This window comes from Vombatus ursinus, unplaced genomic scaffold (genome assembly GCF_900497805.2).
Source record: "Vombatus ursinus unplaced genomic scaffold, bare-nosed wombat genome assembly UNPS02014812.1, whole genome shotgun sequence".
In the NCBI taxonomy this organism is placed as follows: Eukaryota; Metazoa; Chordata; class Mammalia; order Diprotodontia; family Vombatidae; genus Vombatus; species Vombatus ursinus.
In genome coordinates this window covers 27,909,544-27,923,534 of record NW_020954590.1, presented here as the reverse complement: position 1 = coordinate 27,923,534, position 13,991 = coordinate 27,909,544, and the positions used below count along the sequence as shown (strand labels likewise).

General features: G+C 36.5%; 1 protein-coding gene and 1 pseudogene across 1 annotated transcript in view; one reads left to right on the top strand and one right to left on the bottom strand.

The window, feature by feature from the left end:
• The window catches only part of LOC114053791, a 32,508-nt pseudogene extending 20,437 nt beyond the window's left edge, over positions 1-12,071 (bottom strand).
• Positions 1-13,991, top strand: part of LOC114054064 (28S ribosomal protein S28, mitochondrial-like) — a 171,482-nt gene that overhangs the window by 20,752 nt on the left and 136,739 nt on the right. The window contains exon 2 of the mRNA XM_027877141.1: positions 13,046-13,227. Coding sequence (XP_027732942.1) covers positions 13,046-13,227 — 182 coding nt within the window. The remainder of the gene's footprint in view (positions 1-13,045; positions 13,228-13,991) is intronic.

The following is a 13,991-nucleotide window of genomic DNA, read 5'->3' as shown; positions in this document are numbered from 1 at the left end:
TGTAATACAGTGCCTCCTTGCTATTCCTTGCACAAAACACTCTAATCTCCTGACCTTGAGCATTTTCACTAGTAATCCCTCATTCCTGTAATTTTCTCCCTCTCATCTCCATCTCCGGCTTCCTTCACATCCCAGCTAAAATCTTACTTTCTGCAAGAAGCCTTTGCCAATCTACCTTTATTGTATAGTTTGAAATTTGATACTGTCAGGACCCATTCCTTCCCACTTTTTTCATTAATTCCATTTGATATTCTTGACCTTTTGTTCCTCCAGATGAATTAGTAATTACTTTTTCTAGCTCTCTAAAGTAATCCTTTGATAGTTTGATTGCTATGAGACTGAATAAGTAAATTAATTTAGGTAGTATCATTTTTATTCTATTGGCTCTGCCTACTCATTGACAATATTTCTCCAATTATTTTTCAAAAATATTTATTTATTTATTTATTTTTAGGTTTTGACATTCACTTTTATAAGATTTTGAGTTTTAAATTTTCTCCCTCCATTCCTCTCTCCCCTCCCCATGATGGCATATAATCTGATATAGCTCATACATGTACAATCATATTAAAGATATTTCCACATTAGTCATGTAAAGAAGAATTAGAACCAAAGGGAAAAACCACAAGAAAGAAGAAATCAAAAAAAAAAAAAAGGAAAAATAGTATGCTTCAATGTGCATTCAGACTCCATAGTTCTTTCTGTGGATGTGGATAGCATTTTCCATCATGAGTCTTTTGGAATCGTCTTAGATCATTGCATTGCTGAGAAGGACTAAGTCTATTGAAGTTGGTCATCATGCAATGTTGCTATTACTGTGTACAATGTTCTGATTCTGCTCACCTCACTCAGCATCGGTTCCTGTAAGTCTTTCCAGGTTTTTCTGAAGTCTGCCTGCTCACCATTTCTTAAGAAACAATAGTATTCTATTATATTCATATACCACAACTTGTTCAGCCATTCCCCAATTGATGGGCATCCCCTCAACTTCTAATTCTTGGCTGCCACCAAAAGAGCTGCTATAAATATTTTTGTACATGTGAGTCCTTTTCCCATTTTTATGATCTTTTTGAGATATAGATCTAGAAGCGGTATTGTTGGATCAAAGGGTATGCACATTTTTATAGCCCTTTGGGCATAGTTCCAAATTGCTCTCCAGAATGATTGGATCATTTCACAACTCCACCAACAATGCATTAGTGTTCCATTCCAATTATTTACATCTATATTTATGTAAAAATGTTTTGTAATTGTGTTCATATAGTTTGTGTGTCTTGTAGGTAGACTCCCAAGTATTTAGATATTTTAAATGTAATCTCTCTTTTTATCTCTTCCTGCTGGATTTTATATTGGCAATATGCAGACATGTCTATGATTTATGTGAGTTTATTTTATATCCTGCAACTTTGCTGAAGTTGTTCATTGTTTCGGTTAATTTTTTAGTTGCTCCTGGGATTTTCTAAGTAATCCATCATATTATCTGCAAAGAATGATAGTTTTGTTTCTTCTTTGCCTATGTTATTCCTTCAGTTTCTTTTTCTTATCTTATTATTATAGCTAGCATTTATATCCCTGCTTTACCCCTGGTCTTACTGAAAAGGCCTCTAGTTTATCCCCATTGTAGATAATGCTGGCTGTTGATTTTAGATGAACACTATCACCTTAAGGAAAGCTTCATTTATTCCTGTGCTTTCTAGTGTTTAACAGGAAAAAGTGTTGTATCTTGTCAAAAGCTTTTTCTGCATCTATTGATAAAATCATGTGATTTTTGTTATGTTATTAATGTAGTTAATTATGTTCATAGTTTTCCTAAAGTTGAACCAGCCCTATATTCCTGGTGTAAATCCAGACTGGTCATAGTGTATGATCTTTGTGATATGTTGTTGTAGTCAATTAAAAATGGTTACATGACTTGGATGTTGACAATCATACCATAAAACATTAGAAGAGAAGCAGGTCAAAATGAATAAAATTAATAAGTCTAGGATAAGAAGGTAAATGGTTAACTTGGGAAAAAAATCTTTGATATCTCTGATAAGGATTTGGTATCTAAAATATGTAGATAAATAACAGAAATATGTAAGATCAAAAGTCATTCCTCAGTAGATAAATGCTCAAAGGGTATTTATTAATAAACTATTCTCAGAAGCAGAATTGTAAACTATTAGCAATCATATAAAAGAATTATATATATACATATATAAATATAAAAATTCATTAGTGATAGGAACAATGCAAATGAAAACAACCCTCAGGTTTTGCTTCGCACACATTGAGAAGAATACGGGAAAAAAAAACATGTCTGGTCAATGTTGAAGGGATTGTGTGGAAAGATGAGAGATACACTAACACGTTGTTGATAGAGCTATGAATTGGCACAACCATTCTGGAAAACATTTTGGAATGATGCAAAACAAGTGACTAAAATATCCATACTTTTTAACCCATGGATGCCACTGCTAGTCATATACGCCAAGAAAGGCCCATAAATAGCAAGATATGTATACAGCAGCACTTTTTTTTTCATAATAGCAAAGAATTGAAAACTAAATAGATACCCATTAATTGGTGAATGATTAAATATATTGTGGTACATGAATGTAATAGAATATTACTATGCTGTAAGAAACAATGAATATGCTGAATACAGAGAATAGCAATAGACATAGTATATGAACTGATGGAAAATGAAATAAGCAGAATCAGGAAGACAGTGTACATGACTGATAGTGATGTAAACCAAACAATCAAAATTTTTGTTGTTTGTGTTATTAATGTAGTTAATTATGTTCAGTTTTCCTAAAGTTGAACCAGCCCTATAATCTTTTTTCACTTGTGATTTTTCAAAGGGCATAGATTTATCTGTATTATGGAATCATTGTAGTCTATTCTTAATAGTGATAATGTGCAGGATTTATATTTGTACTGTTTTGAGTAAACCTTTTATGAGGCTTTACCAAATTATAAGACTTAGTCACATTAGATCCCCATTAAACTATCAACTTCTGGAGGGTAGGGACTGTTTTTCGCCTTTCTTTGTATCTCCAGTGCTTGACATAGTTCCTTGCACATAGCAGGTGCTTAATAAATGTTTATCGACTGACTGCTTATACATAGTAGACAGTTAATGATTGAATTATTGGATTGCTTGAATGAAGCTAAGAAGCAGATCAGAAGATAATCTCCTCTACCACCCTCTATTCCCCTTCCTTTTTTAACACTTTGGATTTTTATGACAGGAAATATTTGCTAGAAATCAATTTGCTTTCTAGCCTGGGTGAAGTGACGTCACTATCCACTGACTGGTCTAACACTTGAATTTTTTCTACTTTAGAAGAAATTGCTTGCTCCTTCATTTCTTTATGTTTGCATCAAACACACTCAATTAGATGAAGTTCTTTCAGAATCATTGACTAGAAAGAACTCTTTCTGAATACTAAGGGGAAAAGAAGCCAAACTCTCCTCATTTACCTGTCAGATCACTTCTAAAAATAATGAGTGTGGCAACTCCCACAATCCATGTTTACAGCAGGGATTCATATTTACGAAGTGTCTAACCCAACACTGATCGTTCTTCTCATGCTGGTACAGATTGCAGAGAAGGTTGGCATACTGTCAGTAGTTGGTGATTGTTGCATCATGTGATTCACTGTCTTAGACTGTTTATGGAAAATGTTGATACCAAGTTTGTCAATAATACTACCACAGGTAAAGTTTTGGTGAAGCAGCTAGTTGGCTGCACCTTGGAGCTGATAACTTCTATTTATTGTGCATGTATGTCAAGGTCTAAGAATGCTATCTCATTATTTGGCATCAGAAGTTCTAAATCTCTAAGAAGTCAAAATGTTTGTGTGTGTGTGTGTGTGTGTGTGTGTGTGTGTGTGTGTGAGTGAGAGAGAGAGAGAGAGAGAGAGAATTATTAAACAAAGAATAATGAGTGCCACATGCAGGTGAGATCTCAAAGGTTAACACATTTTATTTTACAAGGATACTGAGACCTAGATAGGTCAAACAACTTACCCAAGTTCATGTGACTTAGTACTTGGTAGATGTAAGGCTCGAACAAATTTATACTAGTTTATTTCAACTGGGTCCTTTCTGCAGCATGGCTATCCTACTTTTCCTCCCCATTTGATTCCCTATCTCACTTACCACAGCAACTGTTCTAAACCTTCACAAAGCTCCCATGACAGCACTGCCCTTTCTCAAAAAATATATAGGCCATTCACCAAGAGTTCCTTCTTCTTTCCTCCTCTTCATCTTACATCCCTCTGACATCTTCTCCCACACTGTCCTCCTTCACTACTTCACAGCTGGGGTAAAATGAGCCTATAAGATAGTAATAAAATACTGGTCTTTGATGATGAGGTGACTCTTCTGCCTGCCAATGCTAACTCTTCTGTATGTACCCTTGATCCCATCCTCTCTTCTCTTCTCCAACAGATTACCTCCTCCATGTCCCCACTCTAATCTTCAATCTCTGTCTATGGGTCACTTCACTACTTTCTTCAAACATGCCTGAATAGGCATGCTTAGGCTGCTGGGTGGCACAGTGAATAGAATGGTGGGCCTGGAGTCAGGAAGAGCTGGATTCAGATCTAGCCCCAGATACTTACTAGCTGAGTGACCCTGGGCAAGTCATTTGGCCTCTGTTTGTCTCAGTTTCCTCAACTGTAAAATGGGGATAATAACAGCATCTATCTTGCAGAGTTGTTATGAGGATCAAAGGAGATATTTGTGAAGCTCTTAACACAGCACCTGTCACATAGTAGGTCTTTCCCTTTCCATTCCCCCCGAAATCTCCTCCATTTTTTAAAAACCCTCACTAGATACTCCAGTGCCTATATTGTACTATATCTCTTCTTCCCAAGGCTGTCCACCCTTAGTGCATCAACTTTTCCTCTCATTTTCTTCTAAACCTTCTATTGTCTAGCTTCTGACTTCATCATTCAACTAAAATGGCTGTCTTCAAAATTACTGGTAATCTCTTTTCCAAATCTAGTTGCTTTTTCTGAGTCCTCATCCTTGATCTTGCTGAAGCACTTGACGCAGTTGACCACTTCCTTCTGGATATGCTCCTCTGAGTTTTCATGGTTCTGCTCTCTCTTCCTTCTCCTCCTATATGTCTTACACTTCAGACTTTTTTGCTGAATCTTCATCCATGCCATGCCCACTAGTTGTGGATGTCTCCTAAGGGTTTGTTTTAGGCCTTCCTTCTCTTTTTTCTCTATACTCTCACTTGGTGATCTTATTAGCTCCCAGGAGTTCAGCTATCATCTCTAGGAAGATAATCCCCAGATTTATATATCCAGCCCCAGTCTCAGTCCCACATTACTTATTGACTATTGGGCATTTCAAACTGCATATCCCACTGGCATCTCAAACTCAACATATCCAAAACAGAAATCATTATTTCTCCTCTTTTCAAATTGTCCACTCTTCCAAATTTCCCAGTTACTGTTGTCAATACCACCATCCTTCCTGTCACCTAGATTTTCAACCTTTACTTCTTTTTCTCACTCACCTCACATAACCAGTTAGTTGTTTAACATTGGAATTTGTTTCTCTGCAACATCTATTGCCTGTGTCTCAGTGGTAGGCTGTGGTCAGGTCTGTTCTAAACACGTTATAATGGAGGGATTAGTCCCTGAGGAACTTATAGACTTAACTATAGACAGGATTTCAAGAAAAGTAATCAAAGCTATCTATAGTCATATGAAAAAGATGCTCTAAATCACTGTTAATTAGAAAAAGATAAATTAAAACAACTTTGAGGTACCACCTCACCCCTGTTAGAAGTGACAAATGCTGGAGGCAATGAGGGAAAATAGGTACATTAATAAATTGTTGGTGGAGTAGTGAACTGGTCCAACTATTTCAAACAACAATTAGAACTATGCCCAAAGGGCTATAAAACTGTGCATTTCCTTTGATCTAGCAACACCCCCAAAAAGATCAAAGGAAAAGGAACTATATGTACAGAAATATTTATAACAGCTCTTTTTGTGATGGCAAGGAATTGGAAATTGAGGGTATGCTCATCAGTTTGGGAATGGCTGAACAAGTTATGGCAAATGATTGTGGAGTACCAATGTCCTATAAGAAATGAGGGAGGTATTTCAGAAAAAAACACATCAAGACCTATATGAGCTGATGCAAAGTGAAGTGAGCAGAGACAGGAAATCACCATGCATAGTAATTTTTTTCACTTTATTTTTCTTGCTTTTTTTTTGCAGGGCTAATATGGAAATGTTTTATGTGATTTCACATGTGATTTCTCAGTGGGCAGAGGAGGGGGCTGGAGGGAGAGAAAAAATTTGAAACTCAAAATTAAAGAATGCTAAAAAATAAATGACAAATTAAAAAAATAATTTCAAGGAGGAAATCTAAGCCTCTAGGAGTTGAGGGATGCTGATAGACAACAGCCCCTGCGACCTAGATAGGTAGTGCATAAAGATTTCTTTCTTTCTTTTAAAAATATATAACAGAAGGCTTTTCATTGGTGACATCCCTTTGACCTTATTTTTAAAAAGCCTCTACTGAGACAGTTTCCCATCTCCTCAGAACGAGTGGATTTTCCACTCTGGGCTGATCCTATTTTCTACCACACAAATATAGTCTCCATGGATTAAAACAAACAAACAAACAAACCAACCCAGAGAGGTCTTGGTGTTCAATTCAGCTGAGCAAGAAATAGAACTATCAGTATGCATCCTTAACCCTATGTTTGACACTTAGAATTTTTGACTTCTTATAAGCTAAGAAAACTTGTTCTTTTATAACCCTCTTGCTTGTGCAGCGTCAGTAATTTATATCATCGCCCTGATCGTCATATGAGCTAGCATTTACATAGAACCTACTATGTGCCAGATACTGTGCTAGGAGCTTTATAAATATTATCTCATTTGATCCTTACCACAACCCTGAGAGGTAGGCTCTATTATCATTCCTATTTTATAGTTGAGAAAACTGAGGCAAACAGAGGTTAAGCAGTTTGCCCAAGACCATATGACTCCAGTAAGTGTCTGAACCTGATTTGAACTCAGCTCTTCCTGACTCCAGGGCCAGCATTCTATCTACTACTCTACCGGGCTGTCAGATAGCTTGCTATCAGTGGCTGAGACGACCGCCAGCAACTGCCTCCTTCCCCACAATAGTTCTCTCCAGTCACATGGCCATAAGCCTAGTTGTGGATCTCATCATCTTTTAGTTGGGCTATTGCAATAGCCTTCTAATTAATTAGACTTGTTGCTTTAAGTCTTTCCCCTCTCAAATAAAGCCTCTGCAAAGCTGCCAGAGTGATTTTTCTAGATATTAGCTCCAATCATGTCATCCCTTTCCTTAATAAGCTCCAGTGACTTCCTTTTACCTCTGTCATCAAATACAAACTCCTCTGTTTGGCATTGACGGCTCTTCACAACTTGATCTCGTCCTGTCTTTCTAATATTTTAACAGATTATTCCCAATCCATGCATTTTACAATCCAGTCATAATAAACTACTTGCTGTTTCTCGCACTCGATACTCCATCTCCCACTTCCATGCCTTGGCACTGACCGTCCCCCAGCTCTACAATGTTCCCCCTCCTTATTTCTGCCTCTTGGAATCCCTGGCTTCCTTTAAGATTCAATTTAAGCACCACTTCCTCTAGGAGACCTTTCCTAAGATTTCTAACTGCTACTGCCTTCCCCCCTAAACCGACCTTCTGTCTTTTCAGTATTTATCTTGTGTGTTTGATTTATATATACACTTGTTTCTCCCATTACCATGTAAGCTCCATGTGGGCAAGGACTTTTCTTTTTTTTTTCTTCTGGACTATTTTGTATTCCTGGCATTTAGCACCAATACCTGGTACATAGTAAGCTCTTAATTAATGCTTGTAGATTGATTGGTTGATAGAACCCAGGTGTCTTGCCATTCAATCTAATATTCTTTCCATTATACCATGCCGAGTTTATCATGTTGTTGAGTTGTTTCAGTTGTGTCCAACTCTTTGTGACTCCATTTGGGATTTTCTTGGCAAAGATACTGGCGTGGTTTGCCATTTCTTTCTCTAGCTCATTTTACAGATGAGGAAATTGAGGCAAACAGGGTTAAGTGATTTGCCCAGGATCACACAGTTAGTAAGTATCTGAGACAGATTTGAACTCAGAAGATGAATCTTCCTGACTCTAGGCCTGGTGCTCTATCCACTGTGCCCCTATAGGTGCTACAATAATCATATTATTCCATGCAAATAATAATTGACCATATTCCATTTACTTTTTAAATGATCAGTAAGTATTTCATTGATATTATTACATAGTAGCCAAGGTACCCAATCATAGATTTTGATGCTGTTTCTGAAGAACTTAAATATAGTGAGTCAAACTTATCTGTTGGAGGGAATTGCCATTTTCTAGATGAAAGCTTTGAAATGGTCTTCTTTTAGACCTTTAAATTTTGGGGGAAGATAATTCATTTTTGTAGCGTTGGCAGTGTACAGACTACCCATATATACATATTTTTATATTTCTTCTTTTTTACTACATATGGATAAGTTACTTCAACTCCAGAACCATCACTTTCTTTATCTGTAAACTAATAACCTTTCTGTTTCTAAATCTCTAAATTCATAATTTACAAACTGATAAATTAGCCATTTTAGCTATGAATTATGCAGACTTGTTGAATGAAAAGTTTTTAAATGTCCAGAAGGATATTAGAATAAGATTTTTGGTATCTTGTCTTAACTAAATTATATTTAGTTTTTAAAGTAATAATTCTTATTCAGTTCAACAAACATTTATTAGTTTCTTCAGTAAAAATCCCAATTTAACAAACATTTATTTATTAAGCACTTACAACATATGAGATGCTGGGTTAGATAAAAAAATCATACAAAGGCAAAAATGGAAGTCTACCCTCAAGGATTTTTCAGGTGAGGAGAATCAGAATACACTTATAAGTATTTATATATAAGGTTGTTATATAAATTCAAAAAAGAAAAAAAAAACCCAAACTGAGAAGATGTGGAAAGGCTTACTGTAGGAGATGGTATTTCTGATGTGCTTTGAGGAAAACCAGGGATTGTGTGAAGTGGATGGTAAGGAAGGGAGTGCATTCCAGACAAGGAAATCATCCGTGCAGAGATACAGAAACCAGGAATTGACTTGTTATTTGGGGAGCAGCTAGTAGGCCAGTTTGACTGGAATGGAGAGTTCCTGAAGGAACTTGTGAAATAAGACTGGAAAAATATGTGAGAGTTATTTTGAAGGCTTTCAATCCTAGCCCTGGAGATCTTTCATTTTAGCCTAGAGGCAATAGAGAGCCATTGAAGATTTTTGAGTAGGGAAGTGGCTGATTCAGATCTATGTTTTAGGAATATCGGTTTGGCATCTGTGTGAAAAAGGAGACCAATTAGGAAGCTGCAGTACTGAAGTTTTGGAGTAAAAGGTAGAAAGAAAGGAGGGCTTTGTAGGTAGAATCAGCAGGACTAGGCAAATCGTAATATGGGGTAGGGGAAAAGAGAAAATTGAAGGATAGCACCAGAGTTGTGAGCATTTAAGTTTATTTCCTGTGAAATTCTAGACTGATGTTGGTAACCTGTGGCCCCATGACAAAGCTGGCATTATAGGATGACTTTCTGTGGTATCAGGTCATCCATCACCTCTGTTGTGCCTTCCCCTCAGTGAACCCCTATGTGCTGCTAACAATCACCAACCACCCCTGCAACCTTCTTGAGGTTTAGCATATTTATAACCACCCTCCCTGTCCTGCCCTGTTTACCCCAGAATAGTTAAAAATAATGTATACATGGAAAATCTTAGGTACTCATGCAATGATGTAAGTAGAACCTGGATAATGGTGTACTAGCAGACAGTGACTACCACAGTGTAAGTGAAAAGAACCATAGCAACAGCAACATCAAAATCAATGTTGTATAATTTGAGAAGGTCCTTCCTTCCTTTGCAGAGGATAGAAATTATAGTTGTGGAACATTGCATATACTGCTGGACTTGATTAATGTTGGTTTGTTTTGCTGAATTTTTTTTTTTATTCTTTGTTATAAGGGATGGCTTTCTGTGTGGAAGAGAAGAGAAATATTGGGGGGGAGGGGAATATAAAAGTAAAAGATACTAATAAAATAATGTAATATGAAGTCATCATATACAGCAGATTACTTAGCATTCCATTTCATTGAAAAGATTGAGCCCATCAATTGCGAGCTCTTTTAGCCTGCCTTTCGCCATTACTCAAAACTTCTTACCCTCATGACCCACTCTTCTCTTTCCCTCAAAATACACAGAAGAAAATATCCCATTTTTCCTACCTCCTCTGGAATCTTGCTTTTATAGTTAAATCACTTTGCCAGTGTTTTTTAATTCTTCCCCTCTTTGCTGCCCTATTCTCACCTCCTTAGGTTTCCTCAAACCCAAAAACATCTTTCCCCTGGTGAGGCTAATTCACTATCTTTCCCCTCCAAACCCTTCTGTCTTCCAAACTTCCCTAGAACTTTCAAGTCACCTAGGCTCGAAATCCACATGTCATCTGTATCACCCACATATCCATAGCACAGTGCCTGGCATGTAGTAGACACTTAATAGAACTGCAGGCTTTAGTTGCCTCTGGGTTGTCCCTGTTCAGGTTTCCAATCTGTTTACCTGTACTCATAATGACTTCCATGGCCAGATTCCTTTCAGTTGCCCACAGGCTTCTAGCTGACTTTTTGTGCCATCCTGGGTGGCATGAAGATACTTATTATAATAGTTTTTCCTTGGATATATTGATTGTCATTTAAATTGTCCTTTTTAGATCTTGTTGAGTATATGTAGGAGAATTGATCTTCTTTTCATCCTTTTATGTTACCATCTTGCCTGTAATCTCCTAGCATCTTTAAAAACTTAGCTCAAGGGCCATCTTGTTCAGTGGAACTTTTTCTAATTCTCCCAATACTAATGTGCCCTGACCCTTAGCCCATAAAATTACTCTGTGTGTGTGTGTGTGTGTGTGTGTGCTTTATATTTATTTATATGGATACATGTTATTTCCTCTAATAGAATATAAATTCCTTGAGGACAGGGCTTGTTTACCTTTTTGTCTCAATATCTTTGGCACTTAACATACTGTTTGAAATACTGTTGTTGTTCAGTTGTGTCCAACTCTTAGTCACCCAATTTAGGGCTTTCTTGACAGAGATGCTAGAGTGATTTGCCATTTCCTTTTCCAGTGTATTAAGGCAAACAAAGGTTAAGTGATTTAAGTGTCTGAGGCCGTATTCGAACTCAGGTTTTCTTGACTCCAGGCCTAGCACTGTATCCACTGAGCTACCTAGCTTTACCTCTGTTTGAAATATAGTAGGTTCTTATTCAAATGAATGAATTTTTTTACACTATTACTTGACTAGATAAATCAAGGAAATGCTGAGGAATATAATGTAATTCACCAAGCATTTATTTTGTTGTTCAGTCATTTTTCAGTCATGTCTGACTTTTTTTAACTCCATTTGGGATTTTATTGGAAAAGATACTGGAGTTGTTCGCCATTTCCTTTTCCAGCTCATTTTACAGATGAGAAACTGAGGCAACCAGAGTTAAGTGACTTACCCAGGTCACACAACCAGTAAGTATCAGAGGTCACATTTGAACTCAGGTCTTCCTGACTCCAGGCATGGCGCTCTATTCACTGTGTGACCTAGCTGCCCCAATTTTAGTTATTAACTATTGACTATTATACTTAGGTTAAAATAAAAGTATCTAAGTTTAGGATTGGGGGAGGCATGATTAAGCAACAGTTTATATAAGAAAGATCTGTGGGTTTTAGTGGACTGCAAGTTCAAGATGAGTCCAGATGACAGTTAAGCAGAAAAAAGTAATATGATCATTGGCTTTATTAATAGAGGCTTGGTATATGGAATAAAAGAGCTAATTTTCCCAATGTACTCTGCCCTAGGCAGACATCTGGAATATTATGATCACTGTTGTATGTTGCATGTTTGAGTGCTGTCACTGAACAGAGGAGTGTCTAAAGGTGAGTGGGTAACTGACTGACTTGTTCTTTGGGCTGCAGCTGGTGGTGACCAGGTGTGATCATCTGGCTCTAGGTAAAGTCAATCCAGGTTGTATATACCTCCCTCTTCTTTTTCATTCCTCCCCTTGCAGCATTTTCCATTCCTACCCCACTGGCCTGCTGACTGTTCCCTGTGTATAACATTTCCTTTCCCATTTCTGTGCCTTTGCAGGAGTGCTTCTCAGTGTTTGGAACACACTCTGTCCCCATCTCCATCTTATAGCATCCCCTTGAGGCTTGAACCTCAGTGCATCTGCCACTCACTCTCTATGTGAGGCCTTTCCTGATTGTTCTAATTGTTGGCACATCTCCCTCTTGAAATTACTTTATTCGAACTTGTTTATACTTTGTATTTGATTATTTGTGTACATGTTGCATCTCCCTAGTAGAATATAAGCATTTTTAGGAGAGAATCTTTAATTTTTATCTTTGTATGCCCAATGCCTAGGGTAGTTTGTTTCATGTAGTTGGTGTTTAATAAATGTTTATTGAAATTTAAACCATTGATTCATTTTGACTCTTTGCCTAGTTAATAGCTTAGAATATGATTATTTAGTTGCTTTAATTTTTCAGGTATAAACAATATTTTACTTTAATAGTCGAAGTGTCAAGTGTATTTTTTTTTTGGCATACCTAATATGGTATCATGTATGGAGATAAAACTTGTTTCTGCATGAACTTAGAGCACCATAACCTTGGTTGGTCTTCAGACACAATTTAAGCTGAAAGCTTTGAGCATAAAGTATGAATTTTCCCTTTTAAAAATCAGACTTTAAGTTATTTTCTTTGATTTGCCTGCCACAAAATATAGAAATATTTATCAAATTGCCTTTCTTGGTTTTGTCACTTTGGCAATACTTTGAGTTATATTATGTACTCTGACTTATTTAATGAAGTTATTGCACTAATCTGTTTGAATTATGTTCATATATATATGTAGAGAGAGGTATAAATATATATATATATATATATATGTATTTTTTTCTTTCCTTATATAGGACTCTCCAAGGAACGTGAAATCCTTTGCATCTCTGCTGAGAAATTCTCCTCTAATTCAGATGGGACCTGCCAAAGATAAAATCATCTTTGGACAAATCTTCCATGTTGTGGAAAATGACCTTTATATAGATTTTGGTGGCAAGTTTCATTGTGTGTGCAAAAGACCAGAATCAGATGGAGAGTAAGTAGTAACATGATTAAGGATGATTAAGTAATGGTGTTTTTAAAAACTGATTTTTTTACTGATGCTTTTAGAAAAAGATTTCTAGTCCTTCCCAATACTGCACTCCAATAGAGCTTTTTCTTCTAACAAAAAAGTCCAGTTAAACAAAACCAACCAACACACTAATCATGGTTAACATAATATGCTCTTTTCTTTCCTTTAATCTTCACCTGTTTTCCTGAGAGGAGGCCTCATCAATTCTGCGCGATCAAGATTAGTTAGTACCTCCAACTGAGTTTGTGTGTGTGGTATTGTTGTTTTCCTTTATATAGTGTTCCTCATAACTTACTGCTTACTTTCTGCTTACTTCATTCAACATCAGTTCAGTTCTCTTCATTTCAGCAATCATTTATTAAAGGCCTAGCATGTACATGGCATTCTAGATACAGAGACAGAAATGAAGGGTCTTTGCCCTCAAGGAGTTTATATTTTCATTCTTGCAGATCTTTCCAAGTTGCTCTGAATTCTTCATAATCCTTATTTCTTTTGATGTAATGATATTCCATTACATTCATATTACTATAGTTTGTTTATCTCACTTAAGCTCTCTGGGACTCAGTTTCCTCATCTATCAAATAAAAATAATACCTCTCGTTCCTACCTAGGATCGTTTTTAAAGATCAATTGATATAATGTATGTAAGGTGTTTTATAATCTTTAAAACAGTATTTTAATGTCAGATGTTAAGATGATTATGATTTTCTAGTCATTTCATATCTTTC